Source organism: Heptranchias perlo, chromosome 2 (genome assembly GCF_035084215.1).
Source record: "Heptranchias perlo isolate sHepPer1 chromosome 2, sHepPer1.hap1, whole genome shotgun sequence".
NCBI lineage: Eukaryota > Metazoa > Chordata > Chondrichthyes > Hexanchiformes > Hexanchidae > Heptranchias > Heptranchias perlo.
This window is the reverse complement of record NC_090326.1, coordinates 167046897-167070291: the sequence shown is the minus strand read 5'-3', so window position 1 is coordinate 167070291 and position 23395 is coordinate 167046897. Positions and strand designations below refer to the sequence as shown.

The 23395-nt window shown below is 49.7% G+C and overlaps 1 protein-coding gene across 2 annotated transcripts in view; it reads right to left on the bottom strand.

Moving 5' to 3' along the window:
- The window catches only part of adck5 (aarF domain containing kinase 5), a 93767-nt gene that overhangs the window by 4979 nt on the left and 65393 nt on the right, over window positions 1-23395 (bottom strand). For both annotated transcript variants that reach the window (XM_067968842.1, XM_067968851.1), the window contains 3 exons: window positions 21500-21578; window positions 6412-6503; window positions 4604-4862 (listed from right to left, as the gene is read on the bottom strand). In XM_067968842.1, the coding sequence (XP_067824943.1) occupies window positions 4604-4862; window positions 6412-6503; window positions 21500-21578 (430 nt within the window). The remainder of the gene's footprint in view (window positions 1-4603; window positions 4863-6411; window positions 6504-21499; window positions 21579-23395) is intronic.

Here is a 23395-nt window from a genome sequence, read left to right as displayed (position 1 = left end):
CCCTTGCTATTTCTTACCTCCACCCAAATGGATTCGACATCTTGATGTTCTGAGCCAAGATCATTTCTCACTATTATACCAATTTCATCCTTTATTAACAGAGCTACCCCACCACCTTTACCTTTTTTTCCTATTCTTTCAAAATGTTAAATAACCCTGAATATTTAGCTCCCAACCTTGGTCACCTTGCAACCACGTCTCTGTAATGGCCATGAGATCATACCCATTTGTTTCTATTTGTGCCGTCAATCCATCTATCTTATTACGAATGCTGCGCGCATTCAGAGAAAGAACCTTTAATTTTGTCTTTTTATCATTCTTTCCTACCCCGTCCCCATTTGCTGGTGCACTCTTATGTTTGTACGCTCTGTCCCTTCCTGATACACTCTGTTTATCATCACCCCCATCACTTTCCTGTACTACTTCCTTGTCTTTTCTCTTTATCAATCTAAACTTCCCCCCTCTATTTAGTTTAAAGCCTTCTCTACCACCCTAGTTATTCGGTTTGCCAGAACACTGGTCATCCCAACGGAATGGCTCCCTCTTTCCCCAGTACTGGTGCCAGTGCCCCATGAATCGAAACCCACTTCTCCCACACCAATCTTTGAGCCATGCATTTATCTCTCTGATCTGATTTACCCTGTGCCAATTTGCTCGTGGCTCAGGTAATAATCTGGAGATTATCACCTTTGTGGTTCTGCTTTTTAATTTAGTCCCTAGCTGCTCAAACTCCCTCAGCAGAACCTTTCTTAGTTCTACGTATGTTGTTGGTACCTACATGGACCATGACAACTGGATCCTCCCCCTCCCACTCCAAAATTCTCTCCAGCCCTGAGGAGCTGTCCTTAACCCTGGCACCAGGTAGGCAACACAGCCTTTGGGACTCTCGCTCTTGGCTGCAGAGGACAGTGTCTATCCCTCTAACTATACTGTCGCCTACTACAACCACATTCCTTTTTACTCCCCCCACTTGAATGGCCCCCTGAACCACGGTGCCGTGGCCGGTTTGCTCATCGTCCCTGCACTCGTCCACAAGGGCTGCAAGAACCTCGTATCTATTGGACAAGTGCAGAGGCTGAGGCTCCTGCAATGCCACCTCCTGGATCCCCGTACCTGCCTCACTCGCAGTCACACCCTCCTGTCCCTGACCACGTGCCAATTCTACAGTATTTAGTCTAAGGGGCGTGACTGCCTCCTGGATCAAAGTGTCCAGGTAACTTTCTCCCTCCCTGATGCCTCGCAATGTCTGCAGCTCGGACTCCAGCTCCTCAACTCAGAGCTGAAGTTCCTTGAGCTGCAGACACTTACCGCAGATGTAGTCGCCCTGGACAAAACTGTCCAGTAGCTCCCACATATTGCAGCTGCAACACATCTCCTGCCCTGTCATAACTATTTTATTTATTTAATTGATTACTACAATGCCAACCAAGTACTGGCCTTGTTTAATTTATTAAATTAAGTTTAGTTTTAAAAAAAAAATTTAGGATAGAGTTAGGTCACAGATTAGCAGTGATCTCACTGAATGGTGGAACGGGCTCGAGGGGCTAAATGGCCGACTCCTGTTCCTGTGTACCAGTAGACATCTTATTCCTTGCCAGACAAAGCACTGGAGAGATGTAGCCGGGGTTACGATTGGAGCTGCTCCACGAGGCTTTAACCAGAACCTCACTTCTATGTCGGGAAAGGTGCCGGACGTCAACAAACATCTCCACAAAATACCAGCGGTGAATCTGCACAGAGCACATCTCCTACCTGTGGAACCCACCTGGATTCATGGTTTATGTACAGAAGGTCAAACAGAGTTCGTCATCACTTGCCGGAGTCTGCCTCAGGCTATGGGAAGTCTCTTAACAGCAGTATAAGATCGTCTGGTCTTACAGCAGATCTTAGTAACTGCTCAGATTTACCTGTCCCTCACAGTAGTCTCCTACCTCACTCTGTTTGTTACACCACATAATATACAAGATAAGCCCAAATCATCCTCTGCGTATCTGTTATCATGCAGAACAGAGATACAAGTTTCTAAAAAAAAAACATTCTGCTCGTTGAAGCCTACTTCTCTGGCACACTAACTCTCCAGCACAGCATCTAATTGCGTTTCAAATAACCGCAATGGTCTAGCCTCCGTAACTCTGCTTGATACATTGGCCAAAGCATTTTTAACTGAGTAAGACATCATTCCTGATATCCGTTCTGAATTTACTCTTCGCTCCATTCTACTCATTTCCTCGGACCCACTCTCGGAGTACTACTACAAAGTAATAATTTGGGTTTACCTCAAATCATCACCTCGACGAGGCAAGAAAACATTATTGAAAAAACATTCCAGAGAATGCTTGCTCAGTCCTCCCGGTTACCATATTGCCCGACCCTGTGGAGCAGAGGAGAAGGTGGGAATTGGGCTACTTGTTAACCAGAAGCTGCAATGGGCAGTATGCTGAGTGTAGGCCAGTACACACCAGTGCCTTGTGTCAAGCATTTCCCCTTCATCACTGCTGGCAAGCGCCTTACTGGCTGGCTTAGCAGAGAGTAAAATTATTTATTCATTATTGATAAACTGAATAAAAACGTTGCCAGAACCAGCCCTGTTTGGTAATTGATTGTAGCCAGCACAGATACCAACTATTGGGAGCCAATCGTAATTCTAACCTTGCACGCAAAGCAATGTTAAATCAGGACAAGGGAAAACAAAACTGACCGCTCCAAGGCCTAACATCTGCAATCTAAACATTAACTCCCTTCACCACCGGCACACTGTGGCTGCAGTGTGTACCATCCACAGGATGCACTGCAGCAACTCGCCAAGGCATCTTCGACAACACCTCCCAAACCCGCGACCTCTACCACCGAGAAGGACAAGAGCAGCAGGTACACGGGAACAACACCACCTGCACGTTCCCCTCCAAGTCACACACCATCCCGACTTGGAAATATATCGCCGTTCCTTCATCGTCGCTGGGTCAAAATCCTGGAACTCCCTTCCGAACAGCACTGTGGGAGAACTTTCACCACACGGACTGCAGCGGTTCAAGAAGGCGGCTCACCACCACCTTCTCAAGGGCAATTAGGGATGGGCAATAAATGCCGGCCTCGCCAGCGACGCCCACATCCCACGAACGAATAAAAAAAATCTCAGCTTCTTACGGTCATGATTAGCAGAAAGCAGCTCTGAAAAACTCGAACAGGGGACCACATGCTCAGAGTTCAACTACAAACAAGTATCATCTGTGGCCAAGGTCAATCAGTTCATAAAAGAACAAAATAAATAGACCAGTCGTACTTCAGACCCACAGGCTCCAGGCTGGATCAGTCGGGCTCCAGTGCATACCGGACCCACAGGCTCCAGGCTGGATCACTCGAGCTCCAGTGCATACCGGACCCACAGGCTCCAGGCTGGATCAGTCGGGCTCCAATGCATACCGGACCCACAGGCTCCAGGCTGGATCACTGGAGCTCCAGTGCATACCGGACCCACAGGCTCCAGGCTGGATCACTCGAGCTCCAGTGCATACCGGACCCACTCACAGGCTCCAGGCTGGATCAGTCGGGCTCCAGTGCATATTTTCTTATTAGCCCAACAGATAGCGGGAATGCTTCACTCAGAGTGATAAGTGTTTGGAACAATCTGCTGAGCAACGTTATGGAGGCAAAAACATTCTAAACACATGAGATGCCATCACGAGACAGCCTCTGCTGGGGATGAGTAGAGTTGCTGTATCGCATCCCTGAGTCTACGTTTTATTTAACTTTTTTTTAATAAGTTAAGAATTTTAAACTATTTTGGCAATAGACACACCGGTCGTACGGAGCAGCACAAATTGTCTTTTTTAATCCAATAAACATTATAATAAAGTGAGCACTCTGTAGCTGGTGACAAATTGGTGTGTGGCACAGAAAGGACTAAGGAGGGTAATGGTACTGTAGCGTAGGAAATTAAATTATAAGGACAGGTTGCATAAACTTGGCTTGTATTCCCTCGAGTACAAAAGATGATCTAATCAAGGTGCTTAAATGGATTTTTAAAAATGGATTTGATGGTTTCTCTCTATCTGCTCTATTTCCTCTGGTGGGGGAGTCCAGAGCAAAAGGGACAGAACCTTAAAATTAGAGCTAAGCCGTTCAGGGGTGATGTCAGGAAGCACTTTTCACGCAAAGGGTAGGACAAATCTGGAACTCTTCCCCCTCCCCCCCCAGGGGGGGGAATGGGGGTCATTCCTGTTTGCTGGCTATAAAGGTCCCATGGGCAAATCTCAACCAAGTACATAAGTAAGTGAAGACTGCCCTAATTCATGACTAATTGGTGATAGAGGCCATGGAATGGTAGGTGTGAGCAATTGGAAAAAGTCATGATGGTGCAGTAAAGGATCTTGCAAGGTTAGGGACAGTTGGAGGGAGTTTTACTCAGACGCAACTGTGCTACACCTGACCTAGCAGAGCTTGACGCAGCACTAGTATGCTGGAAATGAAAACAACTGGATTTCCCAGCGCTGACATTGTTCAACTCGGCGAACACAGAACCCACAATGGAAACAGCCTCCGTGAACCAACTCCTAGCAGGGGGACTAGAGTTAACGGCGCGGGGAGACGACGTTACCGGCTTTACCTTTTAGCCATCAGGACGTAGCGGTCGACAGGCGAGCCCAGGATGACGTTTATACAGCGGATGGTGTTAATGTTCCTGAAGACGAGCAGCATGGGCCGGGGAAGGTCCTTCAGCACCTGGATGATCCTGTCGAAATGGTTCTTGGCCATGTCCTGCATGTAGGTCGTCTCCTCCCGCGTCAGAATGTTGGCCAGGTGGAAGGCCGTCTCCCGCATGTTGATTGGTCGCTGCATCAGGATCTCACAGAATAGGAAGTAGTCTGTTGGGGTGGGGGGGGGGGGGGGGTGGTGGAAGGAAGAACATTAGAGAAAGATGAAAGATCCACTGGGACATGCTGACTTCCGAGGCAGAGACAGATCAGATCAGCGCAATACATTCTCTTTTAAGCACAGTCTGAAAACTCAACGGCCCCAATTTTATGGCGGGGTGGGATCTTTCTGTGCAAGGGGCCAGGGGAAGCAACAAGTTTGCATGTCGAAGCTCGGAGAGATTTTAACCCCCGGGCCTCATTTCCACATCCAGGCCCCAGAACAAGTCACTGTCCGGCGGCATGAGGGAACAGTCTCATACAAAAAGGTAAGTGGTCGGGGGTGTGGAGGGAGGAAGGTCGGTACACATTGGATACAGAGTAAAGCTCCCTCTACACTGTCCCATCAAACACTCCCAGGGCAGGTACAGCACGGGTTAGATACAGAGTAAAGCTCCCTCTACACTGTCCCATCAAACACTCCCAGGGCAGGTACAGCACGGGTTAGATACAGAGTAAAGCTCCCTCTACACTGTCCCATCAAACACTCCCAGGGCAGGTACAGCACGGGTTCGATACAGAGTAAAGCTCCCTCTACACTGTCCCATCAAACACTCCCAGGGGAGGTACAGGGTTAGATACAGAGTAAAGCTCCCTCTACACTGTCCCATCAAACACTCCCAGGGCAGGTACAGCACGGGTTAGATACAGAGTAAAGCTCCCTCTACACCGTCCCATCAAACACTCCCAGGGCAGGTACAGCACGGGTTAGATACAGAGTAAAGCTCCCTCTACACTGTCCCATCAAACACTCCCAGGGCAGGTACAGCACGGGTTAGATACAGAGTAAAGCTCCCTCTACACTGTCCCATCAAACACTCCCAGGGCAGGTACAGCACGGGTTAGATACAGAGTAAAGCTCCCTCTACACCGTCCCATCAAACACTCCCAGGGCAGGTACAGCACGGGTTAGATACAGAGTAAAGCTCCCTCCACACTGTCCCATCAAACACTCCCAGGGCAGGTACAGCACGGGTTAGATACAGAGTAAAGCTCCCTCTACACTCTCCCATCAAACACTCCCAGGGCAAGTACAACGTGGAGAAAGATGGTGAAACTTGTAAACTCTATAAATTTGCACCTCCTTCAGACAGCATGAGATGCACAAAAGTGGGAAGTGTCACACTGACACACTGGGAGGTATTCTTCTGATTCTTTTGTTCAGACTTACCCCACTCCAATATAAGAACATAAGAAATAGGATTAGGAGTAGACCATACAGCCCCTCGAGCCTGCTCCGCCATTTTCTACATCAACACTTTCCCACCCTATCCCCATTTCCCTTGATTCCCAAAAATCTATCGATCTCAGCCTTAAATGTACTCAAAGAACTGAGCATCCAAGACTTCTGGGGTAGAGAATTCCAAAGGTTCACAACCCTCTGAGTGAAGAAATTCCTCCTCATCTCTCAGTCCTAAATTTATAAATAGCATTCAATGACAGACCTCCAAGAACAGAACAAGCTCGCTAACAGTGGCAAAGAACTGTTCGGGTGTCTCACCTTTGACCCCCAGCTCCATGGAGTATTTCTTCATAGCAACGTCATTGCGAAGGACGATGGAACGCCAGAGTTTGCAGAGGCTCATCCGGTTCCTAGGAGTCAGACACAGGATCTGGTGTAAAGGATCAGGGATTTTTCGGTCGTACTTGAACAGCACCTCCCTCCCCTGTGATCTCTACCACTGAGAAGGACAAGAGCAGCAATGTGGTGGCATCATCATATGAGCAAACGAACATGGCAGGCAGGGAAAGACCAGCTCGTCCACCGAACCTGCCCCACACCACGATGGCCAGAGCATCATGGCTAAACACTTGCTCCTTCCCTGCCGCCACCCCCTGCAGCCATGTAATCTCCTGGGAGGGGCAAAATTCAGAAAAAACCCAGGCCAATTAGGGAGAAAATACTCTGGGAAATTCCTCTATGACCCCATCAGGCGATCGAAACCAGTCCAGATCATACAGGCCAAGTGTTGTCTATAAAGCCACTTACCTTCTCTATGATGTGATCTCTGCCCCAGTCAGGAACCGCTCCAGCTCCAGCTCCCTCTTGGAGGCAGAGAGTCAGCACCCACCACACCAGCCGGCAATGTATTCCAGAGGCTCACTACTCTCTGGCAAAAGAGGAACCGCCCAACACCCAGTCCATTCCTGCTCTTCCATCGTTTAAACTCGTGTCCCAGGTCCTCCCCAACCTGTTAAATTGGAATAACCTATCAATAGGGGCACCATCCAGCCCTTTAATTATTTTATAGACCTCTACAGGTCATCGCAAAATCTACGCTGCTCTAAAGTAAACAGACCAAGGTCCTTGAGCCTATCTGAGTAGCTGAAATTCTTTAAACTAGGAATCATTCTTGTAGCTCTCCTCTGGACCTTTTCCAAAGCTGCTACGTCAGTTCCAAGTTCCCCTCCATTTCACACATCATCCTGACTTGGACATATATCACTGTTCCTACATCGTCGCTGGGTTAAAATCCTGGAATTAGGAACAAGAGTAGGCCATTCGGTTGATCTGTATCTTAACTCCATCTAGCCACCTTGGTTCTGTAACCCTTAATACCCTTGCTTACCTAACACCATCGTAGGAGTGCCATCTACACAAGGACTGCAACGGTTCAAGGCAGCAGCTCGACGCCACCTTCTGAAGGGTGTCTAGGGGCTGTACATGGGTGTGTGCAGACGCAGGCGCGCGCACGTGCGCGTATACACACGCACAAACCAGCACGAGTCACTGGACAGCAATTAGTGACAGGAAGCTCAGTTGAATTATCCCTTCCTCAGCCCAAGGACATGGAGGCCAATTGGAGGACCCTAGTTGCTGCCCCTGCTAACAGTACAGATCGGGGATCGAACCTGGTGGGTGTATAGATTAGTGCTGCACCCGCTGATTTACTGATCCACTGAGTTATTGGGTGTGAAGCAAAAATAAAAATTAATTCCTGGGTAAGTCTCTGTTAAAAGTCTGACACAAAAACTCCTTTGATTCGCATTCCACGTCTGAGCTCCTTTCTCCCCTCTTCTGGGTCTCCACATTATACCATGGCTGACCTCTACATCAACTGTCTGCTGGCAGGTACCCGAGAGTGCCCCTCACTCTGTGTTTGACATACAAGTGTGGGGACAGGGGAGTGACAGACATGCAAGAGTGACTGGTGTGGAGGGGAGGGGTCATGTGTGATCTGGGGGGGGGGTGTGAAGGGGTGTGGGCGTGAGGTGACCCTTCCTGTCTCAGATCTTCAAGGAGGAGGGAGAAAAGGAGTGACTAACTTTGTGTGTCATACATGCATGTGACTTCAGGGAGGGGAAGGAAAGTTAGTGACGCTCCCTTCCTGTGTAACATTAGCAGGCTGTGGGGGGGGGGGGGGGGCGGGGGGCCTTCCCGTGACAGACCTGAAAGGGGAAGGGGTCAGGAGTGAACCTCCATTCCTGTTTGTGACCTGCCAGGTCCCTTCATGTCCTTTTCAATTAATGACGTCTCAGAGATCGGAAAGATCTCTGACCCATTTTACAGCCACCTTGCCTGTCCCAGCCCTGTACGAAATGGCAAGCTCTTTGATTGGGCATGGACCCGGTATTCCCACCCCTCTCCAGAAAGCTGTTACCCCGGAAGTGGCTCCGTTCTAGAATCAGTGATCATCCTGTAGTATCTCATACACACACACACGGCCATGCCCTGAGAGAGAGAGACCCTTACCCCAGAGGGCTGTGGACACTCAGTCGTTGATTATATTCAAGACTGAGATCGATAGATTTTTGGACACTAAGGGAAGCAAGGGATATGGGGATCGGGCAGGAAATTGGAGTTGAGGTCAAAGATCAGCCACGATCTTATTGAATGGCCTATTCCTGCTCCCATTTACATAAGAACATAAGAGAGATAGGAGCAGGAGTAGGTCATTTGGCCCTTCGAGCCTGCTCTGCCACTTAATGAGATCATGGTTGATCTGATTCTGGCCTCAACTCCACTTTCCCGCCCTTTCCCCATATCCTTTGACTCCCTTGCTGATCAAAAATTTGTCTAACTCAGCCTTGAATGTATTCAATGACTCAGCCTCCACAGCTTTTTGGGGCCAAGAATTCCAAAGGTTCACGACCCTCTGGGAGAAGAAATTCCTCCTCATTTCCATCTTAAATGGACGACCCCTTATTCTGAGACAATGCCCCCTAGTTTTAGATTCCCCCATGAGGGGTAACATCCTCTCAGCATCTACCCTATCGAGTCCCCTCAGCGTTTTATATGTTTCAATAAGATCTCCTCTCATTCTTCTAAACTCCAATGAGTGTAGACCCAACCTGTTCAATCTTTCCTCATAAGAAAACCCTTCCATACCCAGAATCAACCTAGTGAACCTTCTCTGAACTGCCTCCAATGCAAGTATGTCCTTCCTTAAATAAGGGCACCAGAACTGTACTCAGTACTCCAGGTGTGGTCTCACCAGCACCCTGTACAGTTGTAGCATGACTTCCCTGCTTTTATACTCCATCCCCCTAGAAATAAAAGCCAATATTCCGTTTACCTTCCGGATTACCTGCTGCACCTGTATGTTGACTTTTTGTGTTTCATGTACGAGGACACCCAGATCCCTCTGTACCCCGCACCATTTCTCCATTCAAATAATATTTTGCTTTTTTATTTTTCCTACCAAAGTGGATGACTTCACATTTTCCCACATTATATTCCATCTGCCAAATTTTTGCCCACTCACTTAACCGGTCAATATCCCTTTGCACACACTTTGGGCTCAATTTTACGGGGAAATTGCGGGGGCGTTGGGGGCTCCGAAAATCGCAGAAATCCCGTTCGGGTTCGGAAGCCGGCTCCAACCTGCCGACTTTCGAGTTCCCCACAGACGCACACAATTAAAGCCGGCGGGATGACAGTTAAAGAGCCAAATGTACCTCACTGAGGTACTTACGGCAACTTTACTTGTGACATTACGCGATTATAAGGATAAACATTACCTGGGCAGCTTGCCCACCGCTTCTGATTCACACCTGGTTTCACCAGGCATGAAGGGCCGGATCAGGGAAAAAGAAACTAAATAAATTAAACAAAACACCACAGAAGGAAGTTAAAACACAAAATCAACCTATCTTTGCACCCTGCTCCGATGCCCGATGTCTCCCTCTTCACCCCCACCCCGATCTCCCCCGATCTTCTGTTCCAGCGCCGGATGACGTCCTGCTCTCTCCCTCTCTCGTTCCCCACCCCCCGTCCCTTGCATTGCAGCTCCTGACGGCATCATCAATTACGATGCGATCACACGGAAACAGTAAGTTTTGTTTACGCGGGTTTGCCACGCACACCTTCACCATCCCCCTCCCCCCCGCCCCCCATTACTGCTTTCTGTCTCACTCCCTTCTTGAATAGGGGTGTTACGTTTGCGGTTTTCCAATCCGCTGGGACCTTTCCAGAATCCAGTGAATTCTGGAAGATTACAACCAATGCATCCACTATCTCTGTGGCCACTTCCTTTAAGACCCTCGGATGCAAGCCATCAGGTCCAGGGGACTTGTCAGCCTTTAGACCCATTAGTTTACCTGGTACTTTTTCTCTAGTGATAGTGAATGTTTTTAGTTCCTCCCTCCCCTTTGCCCCTTGATTTTCTACTATTATTGGTATATTATTAGTGTCTTCTATTGTGAAGACAGATACAAAATATCTGTTCAATTCCTCTGCCATTTCCTTGTTTTCCATTATTATTTCCCCAGTCTCATCCTCTAAGGGACCAATGTTTACCTTAGCTACCCTCTTCCTTTTAATATACTTGTAGAAGCTTTTACTGTCAGTTTTTATATTTCTTGCTAGTTTACTTGCATAATTTATTTTCTCCCTTTTTTTTTTAAGTCATCCTTTGCTGGTTTCTATATTTTTCCCAATCTTCGGGCTTACCACTAATCTTTGCCATGTTGTATGCCTTTTCTTTTAACTTGATAGCATCCTTAACTTCCTTAGCTAGCCATGGTTGGTTCACCCTTTTTGTGGAGTCTTTCCTCCTCACAGGGATAGATTCTTGTTGAGATTCATAAAATATCTTTTTAAATGTCTGCCACTGCTTATCCACCATCATACCATCTACATATTTCTTATGTTCTTATGAGACAGCCAGCCAGAGAGAGACAGCCAGCCAGAGAGAGACAGCCAGCCAGAGAGAGAAAAAGGGTGCGTCAGTCGGGACAGGGAATTTCTGAATGGCCTTCAGAGGGCAGATCCTGGGTGCATAGATACGCTGGGTGTGGAATGAGAGCAGCGAACAGTCCCACCGAGCAGGATACAGACTCCTGAAGCCCGGCTTTCCACAATCGCCTGGAGCTGGCTCCTTTGGGAGGCGGTGTCGTTAGCAACAGCAACCACCCAATCAGTTAACCTTCTCCCCAAGGCTGTCTCTGGCTTACAAATAACTTGTAACTTTCAAACACAAATATACACAGGCATAACTCAGTCAACCCCAGAGAGGGCAAGGCCAGGACCTAGCAGACTCCCAAGATAAGACGAGCACAATGTTAAACTTGTCTCTCCAAACACGAGGAGAGTAAATTTTCTGTTGGTGGGACTTCTGGCACGCAGCCAGCATTGTAGTTCGGGAAATCAGCCTCATGGCTTTCCGTCCTAAACTCTTCTCCTCTTTGCTGCACCCTCACCATTTTTAAATCAAACCTCACAGCCCTGTCTCCTGCAGAACTCGCTCTTTCCCTCGTGCTCAAAACTGTGCATCTGCTGAACTCTCTCAGCCCTTCATTCCTGTCAGCTTTTAAACCGAGGCTTGGTTTGTGGCAGAGAATTCCACACTGAGGGAGCGCCGCGCAGTCGGAGGGCCGGTACTGAGGGAGCGCCGCGCAGTCGGAGGGCCGGTACTGAGGGAGCGCCGCGCAGTCGGAGGGCCGGTACTGAGGGAGCGCCGCGCAGTCGGAGGGCCGGTACTGAGGGAGCGCCGCGCAGTCGGAGGGCCGGTACTGAGGGAGCGCCGCGCAGTCGGAGGGCCGGTACTGAGGGAGCGCCGCGCAGTCGGAGGGCCGGTACTGAGGGAGCGCCGCGCAGTCGGAGGGCCGGTACTGAGGGAGCGCCGCGCAGTCGGAGGGCCGGTACTGAGGGAGCGCCGCGCAGTCGGAGGGCCGGTACTGAGGGAGCGCCGCGCAGTCGGAGGGCCGGTACTGAGGGAGCGCCGCGCAGTCGGAGGGCCGGTACTGAGGGAGCGCCGCGCAGTCGGAGGGCCGGTACTGAGGGAGCGCCGCGCAGTCGGAGGGCCGGTACTGAGGGAGCGCCGCGCAGTCGGAGGGCCGGTACTGAGGGAGCGCCGCGCAGTCGGAGGGCCGGTACTGAGGGAGCGCCGCGCAGTCGGAGGGCCGGTACTGAGGGAGCGCCGCGCAGTCGGAGGGCCGGTACTGAGGGAGCGCCGCGCAGTCGGAGGGCCGGTACTGAGGGAGCGCCGCGCAGTCGGAGGGCCGGTACTGAGGGAGCGCCGCGCAGTCGGAGGGCCGGTACTGAGGGAGCGCCGCGCAGTCGGAGGGCCGGTACTGAGGGAGCGCCGCGCAGTCGGAGGGCCGGTACTGAGGGAGCGCCGCGCAGTCGGAGGGCCGGTACTGAGGGAGCGCCGCGCAGTCGGAGGGCCGGTACTGAGGGAGCGCCGCGCAGTCGGAGGGCCGGTACTGAGGGAGCGCCGCGCAGTCGGAGGGCCGGTACTGAGGGAGCGCCGCGCTGTCGGAGGGCCGGTACTGAGGGAGCGCCGCGCTGTCGGAGGGCCGGTACTGAGGGAGCGCCGCGCTGTCGGAGGGCCGGTACTGAGGGAGCGCCGCGCTGTCGGAGGGCCGGTACTGAGGGAGCGCCGCGCTGTCGGAGGGCCGGTACTGAGGGAGCGCCGCGCAGTCGGAGGGCCGGTACTGAGGGAGCGCCGCGCAGTCGGAGGGCCGGTACTGAGGGAGCGCCGCGCAGTCGGAGGGCCGGTACTGAGGGAGCGCCGCCCTGTCGGAGGAGCTGTCTTTGGGATGAGGTGTTACATAAGAACATAAGAAATAGGAGCAGGAGTAGGCCATACCCCCCCTCGAGCCCGCTCCGCCATTCAATAAGATCATGGCTGATCTTCGACCTCAACTCCACTTTCCCGCCCGATCCCCATATCCCTGGATTCCCCTAGAGTTAAAGTGAAGCACTGTCTGCCCTCTCAGGTGGATGTAAAAGATCCGATACCACTATTCGAAAAAGAGGAGGGGAGTTCACCAGGTGTGCTGGACCAGTATTTATCCTTCGACCAACATCACAAAGACATTATCTGGTCATTGTCTGGGGCCTCGCTGTGCGCAAATAGGCTGCTGCGTTTCCTACATTACAACAGTGACTACACTTCAAAAGTAATTAATTGGCTGCAAAGTGCTTTGGGATGTCTTGAAAGGTGCTGTAGAAATGCAAGTTCTTCTTTCTATGTAAAGGCATTTTTTTCACCTCCACTTACGAACCCAGACCATCTCAGCAATAATCAAGTTCTCTTTCACATCAAAGGCTACAACCTCTCAGGAATGAGTACCGGTAGCTAACGGAAGGCCCGCTTGAGAAAGACACTGGTTGGGAGTTATGGCCCCTCCAAAAAGCAGCAACACTCCAACAGAGTAACACATCGGAATGCTACCGAGATTCATTCAAGAGCGGTGGTGCTTTCGATGGAAAAGTCATGACGGCACATTCCGAATGCTGACTTATTCTTGAAGGAGCGAGTAACTGGACTAATAGTCCAGAGATAAAAACAGAAAACGCTGCAGAAGCTCAGCAAGTCAGGCAGCATCTTTGGAGAAAGAAACAGAGTTAACGTTTCAGGTCGAAGACCTTTCGTCAGAACTGAATGATGTTAAGAGTTAAAGTTTTTAAGCAAGTACAGAACCGGGGAAAGGGAGGGGAGGAAAGAACAAAAAGGAAGGTCTGTGATAGGGTGGAGGGCAAGAGTGATTAAATGATAAAAGGGATGATGGTTCAAGGCAAGGAGGGTGGGAATGGGACAAGTAAAGAAACAAAAGATGGGTCTAGAGGAGCTGTAAATGGAACATCAAAAACATTACCAGCACCTGCTGTCCGAAAAAATGGGAGCAGTGGTTATGATCTGAAGTTATTGAAATCAGTGTTGAGTCCAGAAGGCTGTAAAGTGCCTAATCAAAAGATGAGGTGCTGTTCCTCGAGCTTCCGTTGAGTTTCATTGGAACAGTGTAAGAGGCCGAGGACAGGGAGGTCAGAGTGGGAGTGGGACGGGGAATTAAAATGGCAAGTGACTGGCAGGTCAGGGTCATGTTTGTGGACAGAATGGAGGTGTTCAGTAAAGCGATCACCCAATCTGTGTTTGGTCTCCCCAATGTAGAGGAGACTGTATTGTGAGCAGCGAAAACTAAATTGAAAGAAGTACAAGTAAATCGCTGTTTCACCTTGAAGGAGTGTTTGGGGCCCAGGACGGGTGGAAGGGAGGAGGTGAAAGGTCAACTGTTGCATCTCCTGCGCTCGCACAGGAAGGTGCCGTGGGGAGGAGATGGAAAGGTGGACCAGGGTGTCGTGGAGGGAGTGGTCCCTTCGGAATGCTGAAAGGGGACGGGAGGGGAAGATGTGTTTGGTGGTGGGATTGTGCCTGACATGGCAGAGATGGCTGAGGATGATACGTTGAATGTGGAGGCTGGTGGGGTGAAAAGTGAGGACAAAGGGGACCCTATCACGGTTCTGGGAGGGGAGGGAAGGGGTGAGGGCAGAAGTGCAGGACGGACATGGTCGAGGGCCCTGTCCAGCTACAAAGGAGGGGAATCCTTGGTTAAGGAAAAAGGAAGACATATCAGAAGCACTGGTGTGGAAGGTGGCATCGTCAGAACAGATACGACAGACGGAGAAACTGGGAGAAGGGAATAGAGTCCTTACAGGAAACAGGGTGGGAGGAAATGTAAACAAGGAAACTGCGGGAGTCGGGTTTATAATCGATATTGATTGACAGCCTATCCCCAGGAATGGAGATAGAGAAGTCGAGGAAGGGAAGGGAAGAGTTGGAGATGGAAGGTGAGGGAAGGGTGGAAATTGGAAGCAAAGTTGATAAAATTTTCCAGTTTGGGGCGAGAGCAGGAAACAGCACCGATAGAGTTATCAATATACCGGAAAAAGAGGTGAGGGAGGGGACCTGAGTAGGACTGGAACAAGGAATGTTCCACGTATCCCACAAAAAGGCAGGCAGAGCTCGGACCCACTCTGGTTCCAGTAGTGACACCTTTTATTTGGAGGAAGTGAGTGGAATCAAAGGAGAAGTTGTTCAAGGTAAGAACAAGTTGAGCCAGGCGGAGGAGGGTGGTGGTGGATGGGGACTGGTTGGGCCTCCGTTCAAGGAAGAAGTGGAGGGCCCGCAGGCCGTCCTGGTGGGGATGGAGGTGTAGAGGGACTGGACGTCCATGGTGAAAAGGAGACGGTTAGGGCCGGGGAACTGGAAACTGTTATATTGGCGGAGGGCGTCGAAAGAGTTCCGAAGAGACTGGACAAGGGGAGAAAAAAAAATGGTCGCGATAGGAGCAAATCATAGAATCACAGAAAATTTACGGTACAGAAGGAGGCCATTCGATCCTTCGTGTCCATGCTGGCCGAGAAAGAGCCACCCAGCCTAATCCCACTTTCCAGCACTTGGTCCGTAGCCCTGTAGGTTACGGCACTTCAGATGCTCATCCAGGTACTTTTTAAGTGAGTTGAGGGTTTCTGCCTCTCCCACCCTCTCAGGCAGTGAGTTCCAGACCCCCACCACCCTCTGGGTGAAAAGATTTTTCCTCAGCTCCACTCTAATCCTTCTACCAATCACTTTAAATCTATGCCCACCCCGGTTATTGACCTCTCCGCTAAGGGAAATAGGTCCTCGCTATCCACTCTATCTAGGCCCCTCATAATTTTGTACACCTCAATTAAATCACTCCTCAGCCTCCTCTGTTCCAAAGAGAACAACTCCAGCCTATCCAATCTTTCCTCATTGCTAAAATTCAGTCCTGGCAACATCCTCGTAAATCTCCTCTGCACCCTCTCTAGTACAATTACATCCTTCCTGTAATGTGGTGACCAGAACTGTACACAGTACTCAATCTGTGGCCTGACTAGTGTTTTATACAGTTCCAGCATAACCTCCCTGCTCTTATATTCTATGCCTTGGCTAATAAAGGAAAGTATCCCGTAAGCCTTTTTAACCACCTCATCCACCTGTCCTACTACCTTCAGGGATCTGTAGATGCACTCCAAGGTTCCTTTGTTCCTCTACACCTCTCAGTATCCTCCCATTTATTGAGTACTCCCTTGCCTTGTTTGCGCTCCCCACATGCATTACCTCACACTTCTCTAGATTGAATTCCATTTGCCACTTTTCTGCCCACCTGACCAGTCCATTGATATCTTCCTGCAGTCTGCAGCTTTCCTCCTCACTATCAACCATACGGCCAATTTTTGTATCATCTGCAAATTTCTTAATCAGGCCCCCTACATTTACATTCAAATCATTAATATATATCACAAGAAGCAAGGGACCCCACTGGAAACAGCCTTCCAGTCACAAAAACACCCGCCAACCATTATCCTTTGCTTCCTGCCACTGAGCCAGTTTTGGATCCAATTTGCCACTCTCCCTCGGATCCCATGGGCTTGTACTTTTTTGACCAGTCTGCCATTTGGGACCTTGTCAAAAGCCTTGCTAAAATCCATGTAGACTACATCAAACGCACTACCCTCATCGACCCTCCTTGTTACCGCCTCAAAAAATTCAATCAAGTTAATCAGACACGACCTTCCCTTAACAAATCCGTGCTGACTGTCCTTGATTACTCCGTGCCTCTCTAAGTGACGGTTTATCCTGTCCCTCGGAATTGATTCCAATAATTTGCCCACCACCGAGGTTAGACTGACTGGCCCGTAATTACTCGATCCATCCCTCGCTCCCTTTTTAAACAATGGTACAACGTTAGCAGTCCTCCAATCCTCCTGCACCACACCTGTATCCAGTGAGGATTGGAAAATGATGGTCAGAGCCTCCGCTATTTCCTCCCTTGCTTCTTTTAACATCCTGGGATACATTTAATTCGGGCCTGGTGATTTATCTACTTTCAAAAATGCTAATCCCCTTAATACTTCCTCTCTCACTATGTTTATCCCATTTGATATTTCACACTCCTCCTCCGTAACTACAATGTCCGTATCGTCCCCCTCTTTTGTGAAGACAGACGCAAAGTATTCATTAAGAACCATACCCACAACTTTTTGGTCTCTAATAGGCTCTACTCTTTCCTTAGTTAAACTCTTGCTCTTAATGTATTTATAAAACATTGTTGGGTTTTCCTTGATTTTACTTGCCAATATTTTTTCATGCCCTCTCTTTGCTTTCCCAATTTCCTTTTAATTTCTGTGGGGCAAGACCAGGCTGAAACGATGGGTCTCCCAGGGCAGTCCTGTTTGTCGATCTTGGGAAGGAGGCAGAAGTGGGCTGTGGGGGGTTGGGGGACTATGAGTTCAAAGGCCGTAGAGGGAAGATCTCCAGAGGAGATGAGGTCAGTGACGGTCTGGGAAACTATGATTTGATGTTCGGCGGTGGGGTCACGATCCAGGGGGAGGTAGGAGGAGGTGTCGGAGAGTTGGCGTTCAGCCTCCGCAAGGCAGAGGTCTGTTCACCAAACAACAACAGCACCGCCCTTGTCAGCAGGTTTAATGACAATATCAGGGTTGGACCTGAGAGAACGGAGTGCTGTGAGTTCAGAGGGAGGGAGATTAGAGCGAGTGAGGGGAGCAGAGAAATTGAGACGGCCGATATCACGCCGGCAATTCGCAATTTAAAGATCAAGAGAGGGTAAGAGGCCAGAGGGAGGGGTCCAGGTGTAATAAGAATTCTGAAGACGGGAGAAAGGGTCCGCTGTGTGGGGGGAGGACTCCTGGCCAAAGAAGTGGACGCGGAAGCGAAGGTGACGGAAGAAGAGCTCAGCATCGTGTCGAGCTCGAAATTCATTGAGGTGGGAACGCAAGGGGATGGAGCTGGGGCCTTTGCTGAGGACTGATCGTTCAGGGTCAGAGAGGGGACAGTGAAAACACAACAAAGGGCGAGATTGGAGGGAGGGATGGGGTCAGAGGAAAGTGAAGGGGTAAGAAGGATCAGGAAGGGTGTTGGTATCTAAGAGCTGTTGAAGCTTGCGGTCCTTGACACCTGAAAGGAAGACAAAAAACTTTTTTGTTAAAGCGCCGGATGAGGCAAAGGATGAAATGGAATTGCGGACCAGGACAACTCTGAAATAGTGAGTCGGTGCTGCTGGAGAGAGAGGTCGAGAGCATGCACGTGGTGGTGCATGGCATGAGCGTGGATCTCAGGAAGTGGCGAGAGCAGTGGTTCGAGGAACGCTGAATCTCACGGAGATATCTGTAATCACGGGTGGATCCGAAACATGAAGGGTGGAATTTAAGTTGGAAACCACATGGAATAAGTCGAAGCCGGAAACAGCAGCTGAAAATACCAGTATCAGTAATGGTGGCCATCAAACTACCGGATTGTCGTAAAAACCCATCTGGTTCACGAATGCCCTTTAGGGAAGGAAACCTGCCGTCCTGACCCGGTCTGGCCTATATGTGACTCCAGACCCACAGCAATGTGGTTTGATTCTTAATTGCCCTCTGAAATGGCCGAGCAAGCCACTCAGTTGTACAATCTCGCTAAAAAAAAGTCATAAGAATAAAACCGGACGGACCACCCGGCACCGGACACAACAAAAGCAAACCAAGCCCAGTCCTCCTCACTAACATTTGGGGACTTGTGCCAAAATTGGGAGAGCTGTCCCACAGACTAGTCAAGCAACATCCTGACATAGCCATACTCACAGAATCATACCTTTCAGCCAACGTCCCAGACTCTTCCATCACCATCCCTGGGTATGTCCTGTCCCACCGGCAGGACAGACCCACCAGAAGTGGCGGTACAGTGATATACAGTCAGGAGGGAGTGGCCCTGGGAGTCCTCAACATTGACTCTGGACCCCATGAAATCTCATGGCATCAGGTCAAACATGGGCAAGGAAACCTCCTGCTGATTACCACCTACCGTCCTCCCTCAGCTGATGAATCAGTCCTCCTCCATGTTGAGCAACACTTGGAGGAAGCACTGAGGGTAGCAAGGACACAGAATGTACTCTGGGTGGGGGACTTCAATGTCCATCACCAAGAGTGGCTCGGTAGCACCACTACTGACAGAGCTGGCCAAGTCCTGAAGGACATAGCTGCTAGACTGGGCCTGTGGCAGGTGGTGAGCGAACCAACACGAGGGAAAAACTTACTTGACCTCGTCCTCACCAATCTACCTGTCACAAATGCATCTGTCCATGACAGTATTGGTAGGAGTGACCACCGCACAGTCCTCATGGAGACGAAGTCCCGTCTTCGCACTGAGGGCACCATCCAACGTGTTGTGTGTCACTACCACCGTACTAAATAGGATAGATTTAGAACAGATCTAGCAGCTCAAAACTGGGCATCCATGAGGCGCTGTGGGCCATCAGCAGCAGCAGAATTGTATTCCAGCACAATCTGTAACCTCATGGCCCGGCATATTCCTCACTCTACCATTACCAACAAGCCAGAGGATCAACCCTGGTTCAATAAGGAGTGTATAAGAGCATGCCAGGAGCAGCACCAGGCGTACCTAAAAATGAGATGCCAACCTGGTGAAGCTACAACTCAGGACTACATGCATGCTAAACAGCGGAAGCAACATGCTATAGACAGAGCTAAGCAATTCCACAACCAACGGATCAGATCAAAGCTCTGCAGTCCTGCATGGTGGTGGACAATTAAACAACTAACGGGAGGAGGAGGCTCTGTAAACATCCCCATCCTCAATGATGGCGGAGTCCAGCACATGAGTGCAAAAGACAAGGCTGAAGCGTTTGCAACCATCTTCAGCCGGAAGTGCCGATAGCCACGCTGTTCCAGTACAGCTACAACACTGGCATCTACCCGACAATGTGGAAAATTGCCCAGGTATGTCCTGTCCACAAAAAGCAGGACAAATCCAATCCGGCCAATTACCGCCCCATCAGTCTACTCTCAATCATCAGCAAAGTGATGGAAGGTGTCGTCGACTGTGCTATCAAGCGGCACTTACTCACCAATAACCTGCTCACCGATGCAGTTTGGGTTCCGCCAGGACCACTCGGCTCCAGACCTCATTACAGCCTTGGTCCAAACATGGACAAAAGAGCTGAATTCCAGAGGTGAGGTGACAGTGACTGCCCTTGACATCAAGGCAGCATTTGACCGAGTGTGGCACCAAGGAGCCCGAGTAAAATTGAAGTCAATGGGAATCAGGGGGAAAACTCTCCAGTGGTTGGAGTCATACCTAGCACAAAGGAAGATGGTAGTGGTTGTTGGAGGCCAATCATCTCAGCCCCAGAGCATTGCTGCAGGAGTTCCTCAGGGCAGTGTCCTAGGCCCAACCATCTTCAGCTGCTTCATCAATGACCTTCCCTCCATCATGAGGTCAGAAATGGAGATGTTCGCTGATGATTGCAGTGTTCAGTTCCATTCGCAACCCCTCAAATAACGAAGCACTCGGAGCCCGCATGCAGCAAGACCTGGACAATATCCAGGCTTGGGCTGATAAGTGGCAAGTAACATTCGCGTCAGACAAGTGCCAGGCAATGACCATCTCCAACAAGAGAAAGTCTAACCACCTCCCCTTGACATTCAATGGCATTACCATCGCCGAATCCCCCACCATCAACATCCTGGGGGTCACCATTGACCAGAAACTTAACTGGACCAGCCATATAAATACTGTGGCTACAAGAGCAGGTCAGAGGCTGGGTATTCTGCGGCGAGTGACTCACCTCCTGACTCCCCAAAGCCTTTCCACCATCTACAAGGCACAAGTCAGGAGTGTGATGGAATACTCTCCACTTGCCTGGATGAGTGCAGCTCCAACAACACTCAAGCTCGACACCATCCAGGACAAAGCAGCCCGCTTGATTGGCACCCCATCCACCATCCTAAACATTCACTCCCTTCACCACCGGCACACAGTGGCTGCGGTGTGTACCATCCACAGGATGCACTGCAGCAACTCGCCAAGGCTTCTTCAACAGCACCTCCCAAACCCGCGACCTCTACCACCTAGAAGGACAAGAGCAGCAGGTACATGGGAACAACACCACCTGCACGTTCCCCTCCAAGTCACACACCATCCCGACTTGGAAATATATGACCATTCCTTCATCGTCGCTGGGTCAAAATCCTGGAACTCCCTTCCTAACAGCACTGTGAGAGAACCTTCACGACACAGACTGCAGCTGTTCAAGAAGGCGGCTCACCACCACCTTCTCAAGGGCAATTAGGAATGGGCAATAAATGTTGGCCTCGCCAGCGACGCCGACATCCCATGAACGAATAATTTTTAAAAACTGCTACAAAGAATGAAGTCCCTCCCTGAAAGCACTGTGAGAGCACCTTCACCTCACAGACTGCAGTGGTTGAAGAATAAGGCCCATCACCACCTTCTCAAGGGCAACTGGAGATGGGCAATAAATGCCGGCTGTGCCAGCGATTTCCACATATCAAGAATTAATTTTTTAAAAACAGTACTTACTTTGCACTCAGGCATTCATACAGTCCATGATCTAGGAGCACCAGTTCTGCTTTCCCATCAGGGCCTTTTCTAACCAACACTGCACAACAACAGAGAAAACAAAATAAAATATAAATTTAACTCGTGAGAACATAAAGTAAAGGAATTGCACAGGACGGGACGGGGCAGGGCAGGGGGGGGGGGGGGAAGAAAAACAAGAGAGAGATTGGAACAGGTGATTGCTAAATATATCTCAGGAGGCTTTTAAAGAGCAGGGGAGCTCTCCCCGGTGACCTGGGCCAACAATCCTCCCCCAACCAGCACCGCCAAAAACAGATCAATTGACCATTTCATAGAATAGAATCATAGAAGGGTTACAGCTTTTGGCCCATCGAGTCCGTGCCAGCTCTTTGCAAGAGCAATCCAGCTCGTCCCACTCCCCCACCCTTTTCCCATAGCCCTGCAAATTTTTTCCTTTCAAGTACTAATCAGTTCCCTTTTGAAGGCCATGATTGAATCTGCCTCCACCACCCCCTCGGGCAGTGCATTCCAGATCCTAACCACTCGCTGTGTAAAAAAAAAGTTTTTCCTCATGTCACCTTTGGTTCTTTTGCCAATCACCTTAAATCTATGTCCTCTGGTTCTTGACCCTTCCGCCAATGGGAACAGTTTCTCTCTATCTACTCTGTCTAGACCCTTCATGATTTTGAATATCTCGATCAAATCTCCTCTCAACCTTCTCTGTTCCAAGGAGAACAATTCCAGTTTCTCCAGTCTATCTATGTAACTAAAGTCCCTCCTCCCTGGAATTTTTCTAGTAAATCTCTTCTATACCCTCTAAGGCCTTCACATCTTTCCTAAAGTGCGTTGCCCAGAATTGGACACAATACTCCAGCTGTGGCCGAACCAGTGTTTTATAAAGGTTCATCATAACTTCCTTGCTTTTGTACTCTCATGCCTCTAATTATAAAGCCCAGGATCCTGTATGCTTTTTTAACTGCTGTCTCAACCTGCCCTGCCACCTTCAATGATTTGTGTACATATACCCCCAGATCTCTCTGTTCCTGTACCCCTTTTAGAGTTGTGCCCTTTAGTTTATATTGCCTCTCTTCATTCTTCCTACCGAAATGTGTTGCCTCGCACTTTTCTGCGTTAAATTTCATCTGCCACATGTCCGTCCATGCCACCAGCCTGTCTATATCCTCTTGAAGTCTATCACTATCCTCCTCACTGTTCACTACACTTCCAAGTTTTATGTCATCTGCAAATTTGGAAATTGAGCCCTGTACACCCAAGTCCAAGTCATTAATAAAAATCAAGAAAAGCAGTGATCCCAGCACCGACCCCTACTACTGACTGTACACCTCTCTTCAGTCCGAAAAACAACCATTCGCCACTACTCTCTGTTTCCTGTTACTTACCCAATTCTGTATCCATGTTGCTCCATTCTGTGGGCTTCAATCTTGATGACAACCCAATATGTGGCACTTTATCAAACACCTTTTGGAAGTCCATATACACCACATCAACTGCATTGCCCTCATCTACCCTCTGTGTTACCTCATCAAAAAACTCTATCTTGGTTAAACACGATTTGCCTTTAACAAATCTGTGCTGGCTTTCCCTAATTAATCCACACTTGTCCAAGTGACTATTAATTCTGTCCCGGATTATCGTTTCTAAAAGTTTCCCCACCACTGGGGTTAAACTGACTGGCCGATAGTTGCTGGGTTTATCCTTACAGCCTTTTTTGAACAAGGGTGTAACATTTGCAATTCTCCAGTCCTCTGGCATCACTCCTGTATCTAAGGATGTTTGGAAGATTATGGCCTGTACTTCCACAATTTCCACCCTTACTTCCCTCAGCAACCTAGGGTGTATCCCATCCGGACCAGGTGACTTATCTACTTTAAGTAC